Below are 23,624 nucleotides of genomic sequence, written 5' to 3' on the forward strand. Positions count from 1 at the left end.
TTTGGAGTAAGGTTTAGCAGTGAGAAAAGCAAAGTAATGATTGTGAATAGATCAGAGGATGAAAGTAATGTGGTATGGAGACTTGGAGAGAATGAGTTGAGACAGGTGCAAGAATACAAGTACTTAGGGATGTGGATGAGTCCTAGTGGGTGTGCAAAGGCAAAGAATGAAAAGATAAGTATGCTAAACCAGTGGGTAGGTCGATTGGGAAGCGCGGCAAGGATGAGAGCAAGTAAGTATGATGTGTTGAGAGAAGTGTGGAAGAGTGTGGCTGTGCCATGTATAATGTATGGTATGGATGTGATTGCATGGAATGAAAGTGAAATTGATAAGTTAGAAGTGGGCCAGAACAAAGTAGCAAGGATGGCACTGAGTGCACCGAGGTGCACAGCAGTTGAAGCCTTGAGAGGTGACATGGGATGGAGCACCTTCAGAGAAAGACTGACAAAAGCCACACTTAGGTACAAGATTAGGCTTGAGAGAATGGATGATGCAAGAATAGCAAGGAAGGTGTACCTGTGGAATGAAAGTGGAAGCAAATGGAGGAAGAGATGCATGAGAATGACAGACAGGAATGGATTGCAAGTTGTGTGGGCGATAAGAATGGCTGGTAGGAATCAAAATGAGCGTGAATGGGTGGTAACAAGAGGAGGAAGAGTGGGAGCCGAATGGGATGTGAGAAAATGGAAGAATGAGATAGACAAAGAAGTGAAATGTGTGGGACTGAATGAATGGAAGAATGAGATGGAAAGAAAGAAGACCCTGGAATGGTACAAGGAGAAAGAGGCCCCGAGGTATGAAAGGTGGTATGATGGAAGCCTGGGCGGTGATCTTCTCTTCCGAGCGAGGGCACAGTGTATGGATGTGAATGCAAGGAGTTACAGGTGGTCTGAGTCCCGCAGCAAAGTGTGCCAGATGTGTGACATGGGAGAGGATGAGACGGTGGAACATGTGGTGCTGGAGTGTGTGCAGTATGCCAGAGACAGGAATGAGATGATGCAAGTGATACTGACTGAGTTAGGGCATGATAGGAATGAAAGAGTGGAGAAGACAGGAAAGGAATGGATGGTGTTGTTGCTGGGACTGTGTAGAGAGGCCAATGAAAGGATGATTGAGGCGGTGAAAGAGTTTCTGGAGAGAATGTGGCGTGCCAGGTGTATGAACAATTAGGATAGAGGATGCTGTTCGTTTCTCTTTTTTTTCCCCCTTTCTACAGGAGTTGCCGATCCAAAGGCCTGGCTCAGGAGTGATCCTGTGCCACCTGTACCATCAAGATCAAGATCAAGATATACCATCAAGATCAAGATCAAGATGTAGCATGAAGACCAAGATCAAGATCAGAGAAGCTGCCGGATCCGTCCGCGGTGTGTACAAGTGGCATTGCCTTGCTCTCTGAGTTTTCTCTGAGTTTTGTGGTTTATATTTCTTGCCTGTGTGCTGAAATACCCTGAAAATGGTGATGAGCGCGTGTGGTTCATGCGAGGAGAGTGTGGCGAACAGGCAAAGGGCTGTGGCATGCGAGAGATGCATGGCCTGGTTCCATGTAGCCTGTGTGGGCATGAGGGAGGCCAACATGAAGGCGCTGGGGTTCGAGCTTCTGGTGTTCCTCTGCAGGGAATGCCTGAGCAAGAGCCTCAATGAATGGAGGAACCAGGATGAAGAAAAAGAAGAGAGAGTGGAGCAGAGCACCCAGACAGAAAACCTGATGAAAGAGGCAGAAGCACAGACGACGAAGACTGAAGAAAGAAAAGACCAGCAAGAAGTGGTGGAAGTGGCCAGAACAGACAGACGCCCAAGGAAGAAGAGAATGGTAGTCAAGAAAGCCCCAGTACGTGTCATTGGAGACAGCATGGTAAGGAAGACTCCCGACTTTGTGAGAAGGGAAATTGAGTGCACCAGCATGGGAGGTGCTAAGATCCAAGACATCAAGAGGAAAGTCAAGGAAGAAGTGCAAGAAATGGAAGAGAGAAGCCTGCTAGTTGTCCAAGGAGGAGGCAACAACTTAGTAGAGGCAGGTGCTGAAGACACGGTAAAGGAAGTGATAGAAGCAGTGAGGGCAGCAGAAGAGAAGAAGATGTGTGTGGCTGTGGTGGGGGTCCTGCGGCGCCCACGGGAAGGAGTGCAGTATGAGAAGGTTAGAAGAGAAACGAACCGCAAGATATGCATGGAACTCATGAAGATCAAGATGGAATGGATGGCAGAGAAGAAGGGCAACGTGAGCTTCCTGGACATGGATGGGATCCTTGACCAGGACAAATTCTTCGGGAGAGACGGGGTCCACCTCAACCACAACGGGAATGAGAGGCTAGGACGTCGACTGGCTGAGTGGATGAGGGCGAGGCAGGTGTGTTGTGTGGACGATGCATGACGAGGAGGACCCACTGATGTCAGCAAACATGGAAGAAAAGAGACTAACCAGGCAAGTAAATGTGTGAAGATTGGCTGTATGAATGTGAGAGGATGGGGTGTGGGCAAGTTTGAGGATGTATGCAAGGAGCTCAGGGAGTGGAGGTTCGACTTAGTCGGGCTCACTGAGACTCACCTGAGAGATGATGTACGAATGGAGGGATGCGAGTATGTTATGATTGGAAAGGGGCGTAAGGCACAGGAAACACTGGGAGGAGGCGTAGCCCTACTCTACAAGAAAGAAAGAGGACTGAAAGTAGAGGAGATTGATGTGGGGGAGTGTACAAGTAGTGAGGATGTGCTTGCAGTCAGAGTGGAATGCATGGATGGTCGTGGCAGACCAGAGAAGGTGGTACTGGTGGTAGCGTACATGACTGTCATGGGTGAAAGAGCAGAGAGGGAAAATAGGAGGAAGTATGACATACTTAAGAAAGTTGTGAGAGAGCATGGAGAGGAGAGAGTGCTAATTATGGGTGACATGAATGCACATGTGGGAATACTGGGGGAACAGGTGAACAGGAATGGTGAAATGCTTGGAGAGTTTGTTGATGAACTGGAGCTGGAAAATCTGAACGTTACTTTGGCAGAGGGGCGTGTGACTTGGAGTGCAAGAGAACAGGAATCGGCAATTGACTACATGTTGGTGAATGGAAGAATGCGTGAAATTGTGTCGCACATGTGGATAGATGAGGATGGTTTGGTTGATATTGTGTCCGATCACAACATGCTGGTTGTGGAGTGCTTGATGCAGGGTGGGAATGAAGTGAAAGTGGCAAGTAAGAGAAAGAAGTGGAGACTGAGAGATGTAGGGTGGGAGAACTTTCAGGTTGATCTGAGTGAGAGAAGCTGGGACGACGAAAGTGTGCATGACGTGGAGCATCTGAATGAGAAACTGGTTGAGGACGTGAGGGGTGCTGCTGAGAACCAGATAGGGTTTGTGAGAGTAGGTAGAAGAAAGAATGTATGTAAACCATGGTGGAATGATGAAATCAGAGCGGCTAGGAAGGAGCGAAAGAGAATGAGTAGACAGTGTAGATGGCTGAGGAAAAAGAGGCATGAAAGCGATGAGGCAGAGAATGAGTATCTGAATGCATGGGCAGCGTATGTGAAGCAGCAGCGGTTGACGAGACGAATGATAATGAATGCTAAAGTGAAGAGTGAAAGGAGCGTGATTCAATCTTTAAGGGAGAAAGGTATGGAAGGTGGCCGTGAATGGTACAAGTTCATGAGAGGTGAGAATATGTCAGGCAGTGTTGGTGTGGAGAGTCTAAAAGTGGAGGGTGTAGTTATAACAGAGAAGGATGGAATCAGGGAGGCAATCAAAGGGTTCTGGGAAGAAGTAGGTGGGGTAGGTGAGATGTTTAGTGTGAGAGAAGAATGTGTAACACTGGAAAGGAAGAATGCAGATGAACTGGATGAAAGAATCAGTAGGGATGAAGTGGAGAGGTGTGTGAGAAGGCAGAAGAATGGCAAGGCAGCAGGTCCAGATGATATACCCTATGAGTTCTACAAGAATGGTGGGGAGGTAGTGATAGACAGAATGACTGAGTTATTCAACCGAGTGTGGGATGAAGAGAGAGTGCCAAGAAAGTGGAATGAGAGCCGAGTGTGTCTGTTACATAAGGGAGGATTTAAGAGTAAGAATGAGCTGAAGAACTACAGGCCAATTGCATTAGTGAATACAGTAGGTAAAGTTTTCAGTGCAGTGTTGAATGAGAGACTGTGTAAATGGATTGAGAGAGCTGGAGTGCTGGGTGAAGAACAGAATGGTTTTCGTAGGGACAGGAGAGCTGAGGACAATATGTTTGTGGTGAATGAAATGATTGAGAAGAAAAAGAAGGATGGGGGTAAATTGTACCTAGGTTTTTTGGATATAGAGAAAGCTTATGATAGAGTGAACAGAGAAATGTTAGGTAGAGTCTTAGAAAAGATTGGATTGAGTGCAAAGATAGTTAACGTAGTGCAAAGTATGTATGTGGACACAAGAGCTAGATACAGGCTAGGAGACATAGAAACAGACTGGGTGAAGAGTGAGAGAGGAGTTAGGCAGGGCTGTATATTGTCACCAACCCTTTTTAGCCTGTATACAGAGGAGCTAGCAGCCAGGATGAGAAGAATGAATGTAGGGGTAAGTGTGGGGAATGATAAAGTATGTGTGCTCCTTTATGCAGATGATGTAGTTGTTATGAGTGAATCGGCAGATGAGCTTCAAAGTTTGTTGGATGTAGTGGATGGCTATGGTAAAGACTTTGGAGTAAGGTTTAGCAGTGAGAAAAGCAAAGTAATGATTGTGAATAGATCAGAGGATGAAAGTAATGTGGTATGGAGACTTGGAGAGAATGAGTTGAGACAGGTGCAAGAATACAAGTACTTAGGGATGTGGATGAGTCCTAGTGGGTGTGCAAAGGCAAAGAATGAAAAGATAAGTATGCTAAACCAGTGGGTAGGTCGATTGGGAAGCGCGGCAAGGATGAGAGCAAGTAAGTATGATGTGTTGAGAGAAGTGTGGAAGAGTGTGGCTGTGCCATGTATAATGTATGGTATGGATGTGATTGCATGGAATGAAAGTGAAATTGATAAGTTAGAAGTGGGCCAGAACAAAGTAGCAAGGATGGCACTGAGTGCACCGAGGTGCACAGCAGTTGAAGCCTTGAGAGGTGACATGGGATGGAGCACCTTCAGAGAAAGACTGACAAAAGCCACACTTAGGTACAAGATTAGGCTTGAGAGAATGGATGATGCAAGAATAGCAAGGAAGGTGTACCTGTGGAATGAAAGTGGAAGCAAATGGAGGAAGAGATGCATGAGAATGACAGACAGGAATGGATTGCAAGTTGTGTGGGCGATAAGAATGGCTGGTAGGAATCAAAATGAGCGTGAATGGGTGGTAACAAGAGGAGGAAGAGTGGGAGCCGAATGGGATGTGAGAAAATGGAAGAATGAGATAGACAAAGAAGTGAAATGTGTGGGACTGAATGAATGGAAGAATGAGATGGAAAGAAAGAAGACCCTGGAATGGTACAAGGAGAAAGAGGCCCCGAGGTATGAAAGGTGGTATGATGGAAGCCTGGGCGGTGATCTTCTCTTCCGAGCGAGGGCACAGTGTATGGATGTGAATGCAAGGAGTTACAGGTGGTCTGAGTCCCGCAGCAAAGTGTGCCAGATGTGTGACATGGGAGAGGATGAGACGGTGGAACATGTGGTGCTGGAGTGTGTGCAGTATGCCAGAGACAGGAATGAGATGATGCAAGTGATACTGACTGAGTTAGGGCATGATAGGAATGAAAGAGTGGAGAAGACAGGAAAGGAATGGATGGTGTTGTTGCTGGGACTGTGTAGAGAGGCCAATGAAAGGATGATTGAGGCGGTGAAAGAGTTTCTGGAGAGAATGTGGCGTGCCAGGTGTATGAACAATTAGGATAGAGGATGCTGTTCGTTTCTCTTTTTTTTTTCCCCTTTCTACAGGAGTTGCCAATCCAAAGGCCTGGCTCAGGAGTGATCCTGTGCCACCTGTACCATCAAGATCAAGATCAAGATCAAGCGTGATCTTTATGTACCAGCTGCTCCGCGGTGTGTACAAGTGGCTTTGCCTTGCTCTCTGAGTTTTCTCTGAGTTTTGTGGTTTATATTTCTTGCCTGTGTGCTGAAATACCCTGAAAATGGTGATGAGCGCGTGTGGTTCATGCGAGGAGAGTGTGGCGAACAGGCAAAGGGCTGTGGCATGCGAGAGATGCATGGCCTGGTTCCATGTAGCCTGTGTGGGCATGAAGGAGGCCAACATGAAGGCGCTGGGGTTCGAGCTTCTGGTGTTCCTCTGCAGGGAATGCCTGAGCAAGAGCCTCAATGAATGGAGGAACCAGGATGAAGAAAAAGAAGAGAGAGTGGAGCAGAGCACCCAGACAGAAAACCTGATGAAAGAGGCAGAAGCACAGACGACGAAGACTGAAGAGAGAAAAGACCAGCAAGAAGTGGTGGAAGTGGCCAGAACAGACAGACGCCCAAGGAAGAAGAGAATGGTAGTCAAGAAAGCCCCAGTACGTGTCATTGGAGACAGCATGGTAAGGAAGACTCCTGACTTTGTGAGAAGGGAAATTGAGTGCACCAGCATGGGAGGTGCTAAGATCCAAGACATCAAGAGGAAAGTCAAGGAAGAAGTGCAAGAAATGGAAGAGAGAAGCCTGCTAGTTGTCCAAGGAGGAGGCAACAACTTAGTAGAGGCAGGTGCTGAAGACACAGTAAAGGAAGTGATAGAAGCAGTGAGGGCAGCAGAAGAAAAGAAGATGTGTGTGGCTGTGGTGGGGGTCCTGCGGCGCCCACGGGAAGGAGTGCAGTATGAGAAGGTTAGAAGAGAAACGAACCGCAAGATATGCATGGAACTCATGAAGATCAAGATGGAATGGATGGCAGAGAAGAAGGGCAACGTGAGCTTCCTGGACATGGATGGGATCCTTGACCAGGACAAATTCTTCGGGAGAGACGGGGTCCACCTCAACCACAACGGGAATGAGAGGCTAGGACGTCGACTGGCTGAGTGGATGAGGGCGAGGCAGGTGTGTTGTGTGGACGACGCATGACGAGGAGGACTCACTGATGTCAGCAAACATGAAAGAAAAGAGACTAACCAGGCAAGTAAATGCGTGAAGATTGGCTGTATGAATGTGAGAGGATGGGGTGTGGGCAAGTTTGAGGATGTATGCAAGGAGCTCAGGGAGTGGAGGTTCGACTTAGTCGGGCTCACTGAGACTCACCTGAGAGATGATGTACGAATGGAGGGATGCGAGTATGTTATGATTGGAAAGGGGCGTAAGGCACAGGAAACACTGGGAGGAGGCGTAGCCCTACTCTACAAGAAAGAAAGAGGACTGAAAGTAGAGGAGATTGATGTGGGGGAGTGTACAAGTAGTGAGGATGTGCTTGCAGTAAGAGTGGAATGCATGGATGGTCGTGGCAGACCAGAGAAGGTGGTACTGGTGGTAGCGTACATGACTGTCATGGGTGAAAGAGCAGAGAGGGAAAATAGGAGGAAGTATGACATACTTAAGAAAGTTGTGAGAGAGCATGGAGAGGAGAGAGTGCTAGTTATGGGTGACATGAATGCACATGTGGGAATACTGGGGGAACAGGTGAACAGGAATGGTGAAATGCTTGGAGAGTTTGTTGATGAACTGGAGCTGGAAAATCTGAACGTTACTTTGGCAGAGGGGCGTGTGACTTGGAGTGCAAGAGAACAGGAATCAGCAATTGACTACATGTTGGTGAATGGAAGAATGCGTGAAATTGTGTCGCACATGTGGATAGATGAGGATGGTTTGGTTGATATTGTGTCCGATCACAACATGCTGGTTGTGGAGTGCTTGATGCAGGGTGGGAATGAAGTGAAAGTGGCAAGTAAGAGAAAGAAGTGGAGACTGAGAGATGTAGGGTGGGAGAACTTTCAGGTTGATCTGAGTGAGAGAAGCTGGGACGATGAAAGTGTGCATGACGTGGAGCATCTGAATGAGAAACTGGTTGAGGACGTGAGGGGTGCTGCTGAGAACCAGATAGGGTTTGTGAGAGTAGGTAGAAGAAAGAATGTATGTAAACCATGGTGGAATGATGAAATCAGAGCGGCTAGGAAGGAGCGAAAGAGAATGAGTAGACAGTGTAGATGGCTGAGGAAAAAGAGGCATGAAAGCGATGAGGCAGAGAATGAGTATCTGAATGCATGGGCAGCGTATGTGAAGCAGCAGCGGTTGACGAGACGAATGATAATGAATGCTAAAGTGAAGAGTGAAAGGAGCGTGATTCAATCTTTAAGGGAGAAAGGTATGGAAGGTGGCCGTGAATGGTACAAGTTCATGAGAGGTGAGAATATGTCAGGCAGTGTTGGTGTGGAGAGTCTAAAAGTGGAGGGTGTAGTTATAACAGAGAAGGATGGAATCAGGGAGGCAATCAAAGGGTTCTGGGAAGAAGTAGGTGGGGTAGGTGAGATGTTTAGTGTGAGAGAAGAATGTGTAACACTGGAAAGGAAGAATGCAGATGAACTGGATGAAAGAATCAGTAGGGATGAAGTGGAGAGGTGTGTGAGAAGGCAGAAGAATGGCAAGGCAGCAGGTCCAGATGATATACCCTATGAGTTCTACAAGAATGGTGGGGAGGTAGTGATAGACAGAATGACTGAGTTATTCAACCGAGTGTGGGATGAAGAGAGAGTGCCAAGAAAGTGGAATGAGAGCCGAGTGTGTCTGTTACATAAGGGAGGATTTAAGAGTAAGAATGAGCTGAAGAACTACAGGCCAATTGCATTAGTGAATACAGTAGGTAAAGTTTTCAGTGCAGTGTTGAATGAGAGACTGTGTAAATGGATTGAGAGAGCTGGAGTGCTGGGTGAAGAACAGAATGGTTTTCGTAGGGACAGGAGAGCTGAGGACAATATGTTTGTGGTGAATGAAATGATTGAGAAGAAAAAGAAGGATGGGGGTAAATTGTACCTAGGTTTTTTGGATATAGAGAAAGCTTATGATAGAGTGAACAGAGAAATGTTAGGTAGAGTCTTAGAAAAGATTGGATTGAGTGCAAAGATAGTTAACGTAGTGCAAAGTATGTATGTGGACACAAGAGCTAGATACAGGCTAGGAGACATAGAAACAGACTGGGTGAAGAGTGAGAGAGGAGTTAGGCAGGGCTGTATATTGTCACCAACCCTTTTTAGCCTGTATACAGAGGAGCTAGCAGCCAGGATGAGAAGAATGAATGTAGGGGTAAGTGTGGGGAATGATAAAGTATGTGTGCTCCTTTATGCAGATGATGTAGTTGTTATGAGTGAATCGGCAGATGAGCTTCAAAGTTTGTTGGATGTAGTGGATGGCTATGGTAAAGACTTTGGAGTAAGGTTTAGCAGTGAGAAAAGCAAAGTAATGATTGTGAATAGATCAGAGGATGAAAGTAATGTGGTATGGAGACTTGGAGAGAATGAGTTGAGACAGGTGCAAGAATACAAGTACTTAGGGATGTGGATGAGTCCTAGTGGGTGTGCAAAGGCAAAGAATGAAAAGATAAGTATGGTAAACCAGTGGGTAGGTCGATTGGGAAGCGCGGCAAGGATGAGAGCAAGTAAGTATGATGTGTTGAGAGAAGTGTGGAAGAGTGTGGCTGTGCCATGTATAATGTATGGTATGGATGTGATTGCATGGAATGAAAGTGAAATTGATAAGTTAGAAGTGGGCCAGAACAAAGTAGCAAGGATGGCACTGAGTGCACCGAGGTGCACAGCAGTTGAAGCCTTGAGAGGTGACATGGGATGGAGCACCTTCAGAGAAAGACTGACAAAAGCCACACTTAGGTACAAGATTAGGCTTGAGAGAATGGATGATGCAAGAATAGCAAGGAAGGTGTACCTGTGGAATGAAAGTGGAAGCAAATGGAGGAAGAGATGCATGAGAATGACAGACAGGAATGGATTGCAAGTTGTGTGGGCGATAAGAATGGCTGGGAGGAATCAAAATGAGCGTGAATGGGTGGTAACAAGAGGAGGAAGAGTGGGAGCCGAATGGGATGTGAGAAAATGGAAGAATGAGATAGACAAAGAAGTGAAATGTGTGGGACTGAATGAATGGAAGAATGAGATGGAAAGAAAGAAGACCCTGGAATGGTACAAGGAGAAAGAGGCCCCGAGGTATGAAAGGTGGTATGATGGAAGCCTGGGCGGTGATCTTCTCTTCCGAGCGAGGGCACAGTGTATGGATGTGAATGCAAGGAGTTACAGGTGGTCTGAGTCCCGCAGCAAAGTGTGCCAGATGTGTGACATGGGAGAGGATGAGACGGTGGAACATGTGGTGCTGGAGTGTGTGCAGTATGCCAGAGACAGGAATGAGATGATGCAAGTGATACTGACTGAGTTAGGGCATGATAGGAATGAAAGAGTGGAGAAGACAGGAAAGGAATGGATGGTGTTGTTGCTGGGACTGGGTAGAGAGGCCAATGAAAGGATGATTGAGGCGGTGAAAGAGTTTCTGGAGAGAATGTGGCGTGCCAGGTGTATGAACAATTAGGATAGAGGATGCTGTTCGTTTCTCTTTTTTTTTTTTCCCTTTCTACAGGAGTTGCCGATCCAAAGGCCTGGCTCAGGAGTGATCCTGTGCCACCTGTACCATCAAGATCAAGATCATCAAGATCAAGATCAAGATGTTGATATACTAGTGTGTGCAACAAGCCATGGGACGTTACTCCAGTGATTCAGACAGTGACAGGGTGAGCAGAAGGCGACGGAGGAGTAGGTAAGGAAAGAATGCAGTTATCAGTTTTCCTTACTTATTCGTATTCATGTGGTTGGTAAAGCTGGCCTGAGGTGGTGTCTGGACAATTTCAGTGGAGGGTAGCATTGTTTCGATCAATTCCTCACTGTGACAGGACGTTAACTTGACTATCTCAAGTAATTACTCATGTAAGGAAAACAAGACAAGTAAAGTATTTACTGATAAAATGCAAAATTAGCCCCCCAAAAATCATTTCTAACTAAAACTGGAAACATTTTCTCAACAACTTCATATTTTAGCATTATTTATCTTAATTCACTGGTAGTTTGATATTCTTACTAGCGGGAAAGGTATGGGCAATATTCTTCATTGATCAGGAGTACCAAAGAGAAAAGTGCAGTGAAAGAAAATGAGAGGAAATAGAGAAAGTGAGCAAATGTGCTTCTGCTCAAGTGGTTGTGTATTAATTTCGAAGTCCATTGTAACAAATTAAGAATTCAGCACACATACTCCATCTGCTCCAGAGTCAGCCAAACACTAAGGCCCTTGATAAAAGCTCTTAACGGCAGTACCTCGAAAACAGGCCCAGCTTTTGGTACCACAGGTAGAATTTTTATTTTGAATAACACCACTGTAGAGATTCATGATTTCTGATGGCTTCAGATCCCGAAGCAGCAGCAGTACAAGTTCTAGAAGCCGCCACCGCCACCACAAGAAGTCAAGGCGGCGGCGACGACACTCATCCAGCAGATCCCTCAGCCACTCCCGCAGTTCCTCACCAAGCAGGAGGTTAGTGTTGTGAAGGGTTTTCGTGTTGTGGTAGAGGATGCAAAAATACAGACCAAAGCAGAACTGGCCTGATACATTATGTTCCAGTCAGCTAAGGCTTGTTCTCTTGTCCTCTCAGGTTTGTCCACCTTTCTGATTTATAACAGATTTAACTTTTCTGTGTTTAGTAATGGACCATGCAGTTCTTCATCCATTCATCACATTTGTAGTTGGGGAAATCACATCACATAATGTCTTTTTATTGACTATACTATAGGAGTGATTCCCAACATAGGGCTGTATAGGATAAGCTGCCAAATGTGAAAGCCTTTAAATACTGTGGCTCTTCCATAGCAGTGGATGGGGGCCCAGAGAGAGAGAGATTGACCACAGGATCCAGGCAGCGTGGAACAATTGGATGAGAACATTGGGGATGTATAAACCATTAGTAAGGCCAGTGTTGCAATGCAGAGCAGAGATGTGGGCATTGAAGAGGGTGCAAGAAAGGCAGCTGAAATGAGGATGTTGAGATGGATGGCAGGGGAGAGTGACAAAGGCAGACAGGATATGAAATGACTGGATCTGAGGTATAGTGAAGGTGGTGGAGGCATCAGTGAAAGCTCAGGAGAAGAGATTTCAATGGTTTGTCCATGTGAAGAGAAGAGATGAAGCTTACTTGGGAAGGAAAGTGATGGAGGTGCAAGGCAGGCACAAGCTGGAGACTGAAAGGGGACCTCAGGGAGAAGCAGCTGGAGGAGGAGCAGGTGGCAGGCCACGACCAGTGGAGACAACTAGTGTGGAAATTGGAAATACCAACAGAGGAAAGAGAACTGTATAGGATGATAAATTTGATGTGCCTTGTTAAAGTGGATAATGAGTTAATAAAAAAAAAAGCTATGGAATCCATAATTCTAAAGCCTTAACTGAGTATGACAGTCATGGCACCAGATTCAAACATTTAGAGATTTTCATAATGCATACTTCATACCTCTAAAGTTTTACTTTGCATGTGTATTTCAGATGGTTTAATGCCAAATTCAAAGTCAATAATTGGGTTTTCTGTTTACTTATAATTTAGTTAACTTAAAAAGCTGAGTATGCTTGCATCAGAAGAATTAGTTTTAGTAATCAAAATTCCAGTAGAGCAGAGAGATGCTGTTAAGTATCTTATCTTTTATGACTTGTTGGCAGGTCTCGATCTGGTAGTCGTGAGCGGTATAGACGCCGCCGCACCCACTCACGCACACGTACACGTTCCCGTTCAAGAGACAGGTCAAGGAATCGCAAACATAAGAAATCTAAACACAAGAGGAGAAAACGCAGTTCCAGGTTTGTTTTTTCCATTCTGTTTATTAATGGTATAGTAAATCTGCCGAAAAGTTGCAGTTGTGAGTAGAAGTGGAGGATGTGAGGGTCTCTTGCTGTAATACACTGTACTCAGTTTGAGAAATATAAGTTGCATGGTGGGGCATCTTGTTCTCACATCTCATTGGATGAGGCTTCTCTGTTCTTGCTGTAGAAGGCAGCATCTGGGAGTCACCAAATTCAGGGCAAACCTTATGCCATGGCCCAGGAGGCCCTTACCCAATTGGGGTGTTCACTATGGGCTGAGTTACCAGTGATCACCAGCTGTTTTTATGTAGGGGTCAGTCAGTGGGAGGGCTTGCACGAAGGAAAGTCCCTGCACATGCGCAAGAAATCTCACCTCATGATTATGAGTATGTGGAAAATGTGTGGGTTGTGGCCTATGAGTGACTCTCCAAGATAAGAGCTTTCCCAAACAGGTAGCAGACTTAGATCTCATTATAATAGTACTATGCAACTACAGCCAGTGTCTGGCAAACCTCCCAGTTCTGTTTCCCACTAGTGTCACATGAGATTGTTACAACAGGGTGATGATTGAAGTTTAGCAAGAGAAGAAACCCCTGCCTTTTCTTTTCCCCTGCTTTTTCCATACCAGCACCTATGCACACACCTGAGATAGGTCCCAAGAACCTCACTGATTATGAAGACAGATGTATTCTTGCCTTTCACAAAGAAAACGTGCCATTGAAAGAAATCTTTAGGATAACAGGAAAGGGAAAACTACTACTACTACTACTATTACTACTACTACTACTACTACTACTACTACTACTACTACTACTACTACTCTACTACTACTACTACTACTACTACTACTACTACTACTACTACTACTACTACTAGTACTCTACTACTACTACTACTACTAGTACTTTACTACTACTACAGTAAAATCCCTCTCATCTGGCATTCGAGTATCTGGCAGCTTCAAGTATCCGGCACATTTTTCCCCAAGCCTTAAAATCAATAAAAAATCAATGTGTATTCATAAAATCGATTAAAATTCCCGCGCGAGGCATACTTTGTCCCTCCGCCACCAGAGTGCACTGCTTCACGCCACCCACGGCCCACTGCACTGTGTTTACTCGGTGACTCAGTCCCGCATGTGCACTGTTTATCGCCTGACGCCTTCATCATGCCTAAAGTTGTAGAAAAGAGGAAGCGTGTTGTGCTTACACTTAAGCAGCTGATCAGATCAGCTGATCTTTGTTATGGTAAGATGCATGAGTGTAGGGTGGTGATTGTGGACATAATTTCACTTCTATTCAAGTATCCGGCATGTCGGCGGTCCTGTTGGTGCCAGATAAGAGGGATTTTACTGTACTACTACTACTACTACTACTACTACTACTACTACTACTACTACTTGCTGCTGCTGCTACAATTACTACTACTATTTATGGGTCATCACAGCCAATCTGGACAGGATTTTGGGTCGCAGCCAAAAAAAGTATATATATATATATATATATATATATATATATATATATATATATATATATATATATATATATATATATATATATATATATATATATATATATATATATATATATATATATATATATATATATATATATATATATATATATATATATATATATATATGCATCAGGTCGATGTTTGGATCGCTTGCTGCAAAGGAAATTTTTTTATTATCACATACCTTTTTATTACTATAATTGATTCCCTATTAATTGGATCATCAAACTTATTTGCTCCTTGACAGCTCTGACTCCGATCGGAGTGACAGATACACCAAATCACGCTCAGCCAGAAGCAGCATTGATCGGGGAAGTCGAGGCTCAACACGTGATCGTGACCGCAGAGATCGAGACAGAGACAGAGACAGAGATAGAGAGAGGGAGAAGGACCGAAATCGAGACAGGGAGCGCGACAGTGAGAGAGACAGAGAAAATGAGAGAGATGTTAAAGTACTATCTCCAGTACCCGAAGAAGGTCCTGTAGTGAAGAGTCAAGGTGAGGTTTGCCTTTTGTATTCATGTTAACTCCTAAAGGACTAGAGGTGGCTATAGCTACTTTACCAGGTGAGGACCAGAGGCAGTTGTAATTGCTTTGTGAATTTTACGCAAAATGTAGCTTTTTTTTAGCTCAGTCTATAGTAATACTGCCTGTAAGTGAGTAAGGCTAATCTGTCAGTCTCTGCCCCGCTGTCACTATGGCTAATCACAGTGATAGTGATTCTGATGAATCCAATTCCCTGTCCACTTTCTCCTGCCCTCAGACCTGCTCTTACTCGACCATTTGCTACATGTCTTGGAGAGTGCAATCGGGCAGGAACTTCATAAAATGTTTAGCATGTGTGAAGAGAGCTCAGGGCACCTGTTCTCATTAGACACTAGCTATATGCAGTCAGGCAAAACAGATACATGGTAGGCAAGGGACCCACTCCTTCCAGGAGTCTCTCCTTTTCAACTCAATCTATATAATCATTGCACATAAAGACATCTGGATGGCATTGTTAGAAAGAAAAATCTTGATCTTGAGTACAAAGTCTACTTCATTTGCTCTTCCATTGCAGGCTAAGTTTAAAGTGTGTGTGAATACAAGCTATTTTTAACATTTAACACTGGAGGGCCAGTCCTAGCAGAATGAAAATTACCATCACCACCAGCCCTTTAGGGATTAAGCAAATATTCTCAGTGAATGTTTGTGGGAGTTGTACATGACTCAGACATGTATGTATGAGTTTGTGAATTGTTAAAGATAAGAAATTGATTGGGTGGCAATAGTGGATACAATGAAGAATATTGATCTTCATTAAAGTGAGTATCATTGCAGAATTCCAGTGACTTGAATGATAGAAAGTAAAATCTGACAATCATGTATTCCTTAAGTAAAGCAAAGACAGTGTTCCCTGTGCTGAAAATAATGGGTATGTATTTTAGATAGGACCATTATAAAGACCACTCCAGGAACCAGCTAGCATTATTTCTAAGTGTCATTTTCATCTTATCTCTCAGGGTTCTATGAAAGGAAGATACTGATCTCCTTATGGGTTCTGCTGTAGAGAAATGATGTACAGTACATAACTCCATTAGTAATTGCTCCTGATGAGGCCAACAAAAACAACAGCAGAACTGCAGCTTGATGTATAAATTGTATAAATTACTCAGTTAACTCAATGCTCAGTCTGCAGCTGGTGAAAGTCTTGTCACGTCAATCTGAAGCTCTCTTGGAGCAAATTATTTTATTTGTGACTTGATGACAGTTATTATAGCATTCATAAATAGGATGGAAAATGTAATAGCTAAACCAAGTTGAGAATCATATTTTGGTGTATTTCACAAGGTTTTTTTTCAACAGAAATGACAGAATCTGAGAAGCTTGCCTATACTCGAGCGATTGAAGAAATTGACGAGGGAGGTTTTGTGCAACAGAATTTTAAGTCAAGCCGTGAGGATAAAGCTGCCAGCAACAAGGACAACAAAGAAGATGGAGAATTCAATTTTGGGACACAAGCTGAGCTGTCTGCAAGGGCCAATAAGTTTATTCCTCTCAGCGATGACAGTCTGTTCAGTCCTCATGTAAGTCCTCATGTTTCATAGATGATTTATTGCCTCCAGAAATATTCTTTATTTTTATTTTATTTTTACTTATTTTCTTTTAGAAAAGAGATCTGTTTCCATCCAAGCACTTATTGGGTGTATACCAAGTCTTGTAATCTTTCTGATTTTTACTTTCTTTTTTTTTTGTTTTTCATCTCTTTTTCTGTTTACTGTTTTTATGTCAAGCTTCTTCTCTTCTTTGTATTAATTTCCAATGTTTTCCTGTTTTATGGAATCTAATGATTTTTTTTTTGCATAACTATGAGTTCCTATACTGTTTATTAATTCTTAAGTATACAGTAAGTAGCAAAGACTGCCTGATCATGGGTTTTATCACTTAGGTAAAAGAAGATATCAATAGAAAACAGGTCATGTATAAAAAATGCATTGTGCAGAAATTCTCCTAAATTTTGAGTGTTTTGTTCTTAACACAAGAGGAAGGATAGCCTTGACATGAAAGCTATTGTATTTCTGGCACCTAGCTAAAAACATCTCTAATAACTTTACTTCTTCATCTCTCTGTTCTTTATTTCAACTTGATAGCACCATTTCCATGTCATCTATCCCTAAAGCTGAACTCTTTGCCGAAACTTTTGCTAAAACCTCCACCTTGATGATTCAGCGCTTGTTCCTCTCTCTCCTCCACCCTCTGAATACTTCATGCTACTCATTAGAATTCTTCACAGCGATGTTTTCTGTACCCTCACTGGCTTTAACCCTCAGAAGGCTTATGGACCAGTTGGGGTCCCTCCTATTGTTCTCCAAAACTGTGCCTCCATGCTTGCACCTTGCCTAGTCAAACTCTTCCAACTCTATCAGCATCTACCAACATCTACCTTTCCTTCTTGCTGAAAGTTTGCTTACATTCAGACTGTTCCTAAAACAAGTAAGTGGTCTAATTCCTCAAGCTACCGTCCTGTGGTTTTAATTTCCTACCTGTGTACAGTTTTTTTTTTTTATCTATCCTCAACAGGAAGATTCTTATACATCTGTTACTAATCTTTTATCTGATTGCCGATATGAGTTTTGTTGAGGCCACTCTACTGGTGATCTGGCTTTCCATATTGAGTCTTGGTCATCCTCTTTTTAGGGATTTTGGTGAAACCTTCACTGTTACCTTAGGCATATCAAAAGCTTTTGATAGAGTCTGGCACAAAGCTTTGATTTTCAAACTACACTCTTACGGCTTCTATCCTCCTCTCTGTAACTTCATCACAAGTTTCCTTTCTGAGTATTCTGTTGCTGCTGTGGAAGATGGTCATTGTTCTTCTCCTAAGTCTTTTAACAATGGTGTTCCTGAGGCTTCTGTCCTGTTACCCACTCTCTTCCTATTATTCATCAATGATCTTTAAACCAGACTTTCAAGTCCTGTCCACTTCTACACTGGTGATACCACCCTACACTTTTCCACATCTGTTCATAGATGTCCAACCCTTCAGGAAATAAACAGTTCTCACAGGGAAGCCACAGAATGCCTAACTTGATCTCTTTAAAATTTCTGATTGAATCAGGGCAAACTTAGTAATGTTCAATGCCTCAAAAACTCAATTCCTCCATCTGTCAACTTGACACAACCTTGCTGATAGCTGTACCCTCTTCTTCAGTGACACAGCTGTCTCCTTCTTCTACACTGAACATCCTCGGTCTGTCCTTTACTTATAAATTGAACTGGAAACTTCATGTCTCATCTTTAGCTAAAACAGCTTCTACGAAGTTAGGCATTCTAAATCATCTCTCCCTATTTTCTCACCCCCACCCCAACAGCCTTATCCATCTATGTAGGGAGTATGCTGCACATGTATGGGGGGCTTCCACTCATACTGTGTTTTTAGACAGAGTGAAATAAAAAACTTTTCATCTTATCAACTCCTCTCCTCTAATTGACTGTCTTCAGCCTCTTTCTCTTTACTGCAGTGTTGCATCTCTTGCTATCTTCTGCCACTGTTTTCACACTAATCACTTTTATGATCTTGCTAACGCCTGCCTCCCCTCCTCCCATGGCCTCGTTGCACAAGACTTTCTCCTTTCTCTCATCCCTATTCTGTCCACCTCTCTAATGCAAGAGTTAACCAGTATTCTCAATCATTCATCCCCTTCTCTAGTAAACTTTGGAACTCCTTGCCTTCTGTATATCCTCCTTTCTATGACTTTAACTCTCAAGAGGGAGGTTTCAAGACACTTATCCTCCATTATTTGATTTTTCTATTTAGAATTCTGTATGGGACCTGGCATTAAGTGGGCCTTTTTTTTACAATTTTTTGTTGTCCTTGGCCAGTGGCCTTCTTTCATAAAGAAATAAATAAATAGATTTTCTGTACTTTAACAATCCTCATACCTAGCTGGTTACTCCCCAGTATTTGAAGTTGTCATGAGGTAGTGATACATGTGCTTTAGATTCTCGTTTAAAAGTTTAGTGATGATTGTAATCTCTGAAGAATGCTGAATAAGAAATTTTAACTTTATAGTATTCAAATGTTTGTCACTGAAAAATTATACAAATTTCTATCCAGTTTTCAGCATTCTCCACTTATTCATAATATTTTTCAGCTGTTTGGAGACCCAGAAGAGCGGGAAGAAAAATATTTGAGAAGAATTTTTTCTCTTCGTCAGAAGGCTCTCCTTGGAGAGCCAATTTAGTGAAGTTATAAGCATTTTGGAAAGAGAAAGAAAAGGTAAGGATAGAAAAAGCATCATGAGAAATACTCACTTTTAGAACTGTTACCAGTTTGGTGCAGTAGGAGGATGTAAATGATATATCTGTCAGTACATAATGCATGTACTGAAGAAGTTTCTAAGAGGATGGTTGAGACAGAAGAGTCAAAATTTATTTCTGGCCTTGCATATTTCATTCCTCTTGCCCTTTTCTCTCGCATACTCCTGTACTCCATCCTTTGAGTTCACATGGTGTTGTCCTCCTGCACTCAGCACATCTATCTTATTTGTACTTATTCTCTTAGTCATCTTGCATTCTGCTTTTCTTTCTTTGTGGTTAAACCACTTTAGGATGCTGCAATTGATCTCCTTTACTGCTTCAAGTCTCATTCCTTCACCTTTATTTGACATAAATCTGTTATACATATATTCAGTATTTCTGCCATTCATTCTTTGCACACCAAAGACTTTTCTCAAGTACCTCATTTCAGCTGCTTGGATCCTTTACCTTTTCCTTCATTCCATACTAAAGTCTTGCTTGCTTAATTATCATAGTGTTGATATAGTTATTCCATAATTCAGATTCTTTCTTCCATGTGTAAATAACTTGTATGATCTTAAACCTTGTAATAGGCAGAATACCAATTATTTTTAATTATAGAAGAATGTTGAACTAACTGTTTTAAGTGTTTGAAGTATATATTACTTTTATATGCCATATTGACAGTATAAAAAAATTACCTGGCTATAGAATGTACCTTTGTTTTCTGAGAGACATTTGTGCTTTGGATCAGATGCCAAGTAGATTGTTCTTTTGTGGAAAAAAACAATTTTCACTGCCATTGAATAAACTCTGTTTGCATGTGTGGCAATAGATACATTATGTACAATGTTGTTCTTGTGTTCTTGACATTCTCAGGCCATAAAGAAAATATCTATATTTGCAATTTCTTTTATTATGAATAGTTTTTAAAGGATGTAACTCATTTTTTATCTTTTTTTCTTTTACTATCCACCATTTAAAGGTACTATGTTATTAATCAGAATACTGGACAAGCTCATGGTTATGTAGTTCACTAGTAACATCTTTGCTCAGTAGGCTAGAAATCAGCACTATACTGTATGATGATGTAACCAGATCCTAATATCTATTGACTTATTTTAGCCAGATTTTCATGACAAGAGGTGCATCTTCAGTTTGGTAGTTTGTTTTAATGGAAGCTTCTTGTCTGGCATATACTCACCTGATCTCCTCTCCTTATCTTCACACACATGTTGTATGTTGTTATAGGAACTTTCCCTGCAAATTCTTCTTAGGCCTACATGATCCTTTGTCCTACTGTGGGTTCATACAATACAGGCTTACAAGTGAAAATCCTTTGCTGGAAGATGTGTCTATTACTTAGGTAATTCAGATATGTGTAAAAATAATGTATAAAATTTAGTCCCTGTTATCAGGGTTCTTTAAACTGATTGTAGTAGTCTTCCCTGAATGTGCCATTTGCTTAAAATTGATTTTCTTATTTTAATATGGTACAAAGCTCTCATATCCTGTGTAAATCGTGCTTAGTAATTATTTTTATTGATTGACATTCCAATTGTGCTTATTGCAGTAATGACTTTATATCAAATGCACATCACTTGATCCAGGTCAAAGGAGTTTATACCAAACAGGCATTATGTAGTTTAATCACTTAATGTGACAATAATGTGCTTGTCTGTTTGGCATAGATAGCTGCTTTATAGGTTTGTGATTGCTTATGATCCATAAAAGGGACAATAACATCCTTTTTTATAATAATAATTATTGCACTGTCTATTATGACAAAGGGAAACATGGTACAAATGTAGTAAAGAGTAAGGGTTAAGACAGAACTCCATTTCACAGGCATTTTAATAACACTTTTTAACACCAAACTAATGTCAAATGTTGGGGAATAAAGTAGATCCTTCTCAATCAAGTGCGAAAAATCAAGACTAAAATATATACATTATGATAGATATTTACATAAATCATAGGAAATATTTCTCCTATGTAAAAGCATTGGTGTTCAGTGTATTTAGCCTTAAGGTGGATTGGGGGCTGGAGTGGGTACAATATTTCATCAGAACACACAAACATAGTATGCTTTTTATCATATATGATCATTAGGCATCATTCACAATCCCATACTTAACAAAATACTGTACATAATGTATTTTTTTAAATAAGTACAATAATAACCCTAGCATATGGAATGTATCATACACACATTTATAATGGACGGCTCTGCTTCATTATAAAATAGACGTGTCCTTTCATATGAAATATTTTGTCAATCAATGCCTCTAGAGGAACAATATACTAATGTGGTATAAATAGGAAATTTGTTAACTATAAAGTAATCTGGGCCGTTTCCAAACCAAAAAGTTTTAGCCCTAAAATATCACTTCTGTCGTGTAATAATTAAATATAACAAGTCTAAACATTTGTGTAAAAATATATTATACTTCTCATCTACATGGTGCATTGAAATAATCAGCTTTTTATCCCATGCAGTAGTAGTCACAATACCTTTGACATTAGAAATTTTAATCTCATACTTATTAACTATTCGCCATGAGCTCAGCACCATGTCTGATTGGAATATTAATGTAAAAAAAAATTAGATGTACTGCAATAATTTTTTTTTTTGTATTTTTTTTTTAGAAATAGAATGGCAACAATGGATATTTTTATGTTGGATCATTCACACGGGGCACAGTAGTTGCATGTATTGATTTGGTAATTTATTACAGTAAAAAAAAAATCACTGTGGGACGGTATCCCTAAGCACAGGTAGTGGTAGGTGCCACTATAATGGCTAATAACAAGTTCTGCATATAACACAACAGCATACAGTCTTAGCATTCAGAGTTATCATCCTCCACTACCAGTTTCTGAGTATCCTTGCCAGTGTCATTACTGGATGGACTTAGCTCCTTTTTACGAATTTGTATGTTAGGGGAAGCTTTTTGCATCATAGCTGATGGTGAGAGGACAGCAAGAGCAGGAGGCTGAGTTGTACCATTACTACTCTCTTGGGTTTCTAAGTTGTAATTCTTACTCTTGCTGGTGTCTAAAGGCACTTCATATAGACCTTTGCTGTTTGTCTGTTCTGGTGCAGCTCCTTCCATGGATCCCATGGCATCGTACATGGGGTTGCTGAAGTTGTGATTCTTGTTGGCCATTTCACCAAGATTTACATCTCCTTCTATTGGCACCTGTTGAAACAAAGTTTTATTACAATCAGACAAGTTGAAACAGTTTTCAACAGGATTAATCTAGTGGTAACTTAAGGATCCTTGAGAGTAGGAAGTGTCTTCTTGTTTATATTCTCTTTGTAGGAATTTTGTGCCTTTCTTGTCTGTTTTTTGCACAGTCAGTAACTGTGGTTCATACTGCAAGTGAGAGAGAGAGAGAGAGAGAGAGAGAGAGAGAGCAACAAGAACAAAATTTATATTTGAAAGGCTGCATTAACCATAACAACTGTGATTTTATCATATTGTGGAAGACATACTGCTGGTCTGTAAACTAGCCTGCCCCATTTTCTCTCTCAGCTTATAGACCGACAGTATGTTAACAAATCATTTGCTTGCCGTAGTCTTTTGCATACAGGTTTTAACACTAGTTTCTGTTGGTATTGCTTGAGGTGAAAGTGCAGGTTATTCTGAGTTGGAAATGCTATATGTACACAGGCGTTTTGAGGCCTGTGTACATGAAATTCAAGTGTGGGAGGACAACAGGCAGGACTGTTGGATATCCAGGGCAAGATGCATATATGTGGATGTCTGTTGGTGAAATTATGAATTTCAGGTTTTGATAATGAGACTAGTGGTATTAATAATGGACAATAATTAGCAGCAAATACATAAATAATAGGCTACATGGCACTGTGACTGCCTGGGCAGAGAGGGTGATGAAGGAGTGTGAGGCTAGCATCAAATCTGCTGATTGCCAGTGTGTCACTTGCAGTTTCACACTGAGACTGACAGAGAATATATTTAGATTGTATTGGATTATTGTGAGAGAAGAAAACTGCCACATACTGCAGTAATGTGGAATATGTGCCACACACTAATGTGCAGTAATGTAGAATAAGTGATGTGTTTCTTGAAAACATCATGGATGCCCACTTGTGTCTGTTGCCTGGCTACACTTAAATTTCTCATTACGGCTTAACATGACCACAAAATGCATGTAACCAGTACTTTCACCTCTTGCAATATTCACAAGCTCGTGTTTACACCCTGTATATATAGGTAAACTCAGCTCACTCTCTATGTGTGAAATGCTATGGTGAACAGTTGTGGTTTCCAAACATACTATGATAGATATACTGTAGGTTATGAGCTGTAGTGAAAGGGAGTGCAATAACACAAATGCCTTCATCTCAGTTACATTCATCCTCCTCTCACTCTATGGAAAGTATTTTCTCTTACAAAACTTAAGATGAAATAATTACCCCATTAGATCCCTCAGCAGGTGCCATAAATGAGGGTGGTCCAATTTCTACATTCGTTCCTTGTCTAAACACTACACTGGAACCAGGAAGGCCACGGCCCTTCAATGTTCTGGAAGGTAAAAGTAATTGGGAACTCGGTGATTTCA

At 42.0% G+C, this 23,624-nt stretch overlaps 2 protein-coding genes across 4 annotated transcripts in view; one reads left to right on the forward strand and one right to left on the reverse strand.

The window, feature by feature from the left end:
* The first annotated feature begins 1,329 nt into the window (after positions 1-1,329).
* The window catches only part of LOC135101346 (uncharacterized protein DDB_G0287625-like), a 30,033-nt gene continuing 7,738 nt past the window's right edge, over positions 1,330-23,624 (forward strand). The window contains exons 1-8 of the mRNA XM_064005204.1: positions 1,330-1,353; positions 5,943-5,957; positions 10,570-10,661; positions 11,304-11,429; positions 12,600-12,737; positions 14,503-14,753; positions 16,101-16,321; positions 18,890-19,014. Coding sequence (XP_063861274.1) covers positions 10,600-10,661; positions 11,304-11,429; positions 12,600-12,737; positions 14,503-14,753; positions 16,101-16,321; positions 18,890-18,979 — 888 coding nt within the window. The 5' untranslated portion in view covers positions 1,330-1,353; positions 5,943-5,957; positions 10,570-10,599 and the 3' untranslated portion in view covers positions 18,980-19,014. The remainder of the gene's footprint in view (positions 1,354-5,942; positions 5,958-10,569; positions 10,662-11,303; positions 11,430-12,599; positions 12,738-14,502; positions 14,754-16,100; positions 16,322-18,889; positions 19,015-23,624) is intronic.
* Positions 20,875-23,624, reverse strand: part of LOC135101345 (low-density lipoprotein receptor-related protein 2-like) — a 112,867-nt gene continuing 110,117 nt past the window's right edge. For all 3 annotated transcript variants that reach the window (XM_064005202.1, XM_064005203.1, XM_064005201.1), the window contains 2 exons: positions 23,479-23,587; positions 20,875-22,237 (listed from right to left, as the gene is read on the reverse strand). In XM_064005202.1, coding sequence (XP_063861272.1) covers positions 21,878-22,237; positions 23,479-23,587 — 469 coding nt within the window. In that variant the 3' untranslated portion in view covers positions 20,875-21,877. The remainder of the gene's footprint in view (positions 22,238-23,478; positions 23,588-23,624) is intronic.

This window comes from Scylla paramamosain, chromosome 6, assembly GCF_035594125.1.
Source record: "Scylla paramamosain isolate STU-SP2022 chromosome 6, ASM3559412v1, whole genome shotgun sequence".
Taxonomy (NCBI): Eukaryota; Metazoa; Arthropoda; class Malacostraca; order Decapoda; family Portunidae; genus Scylla; species Scylla paramamosain.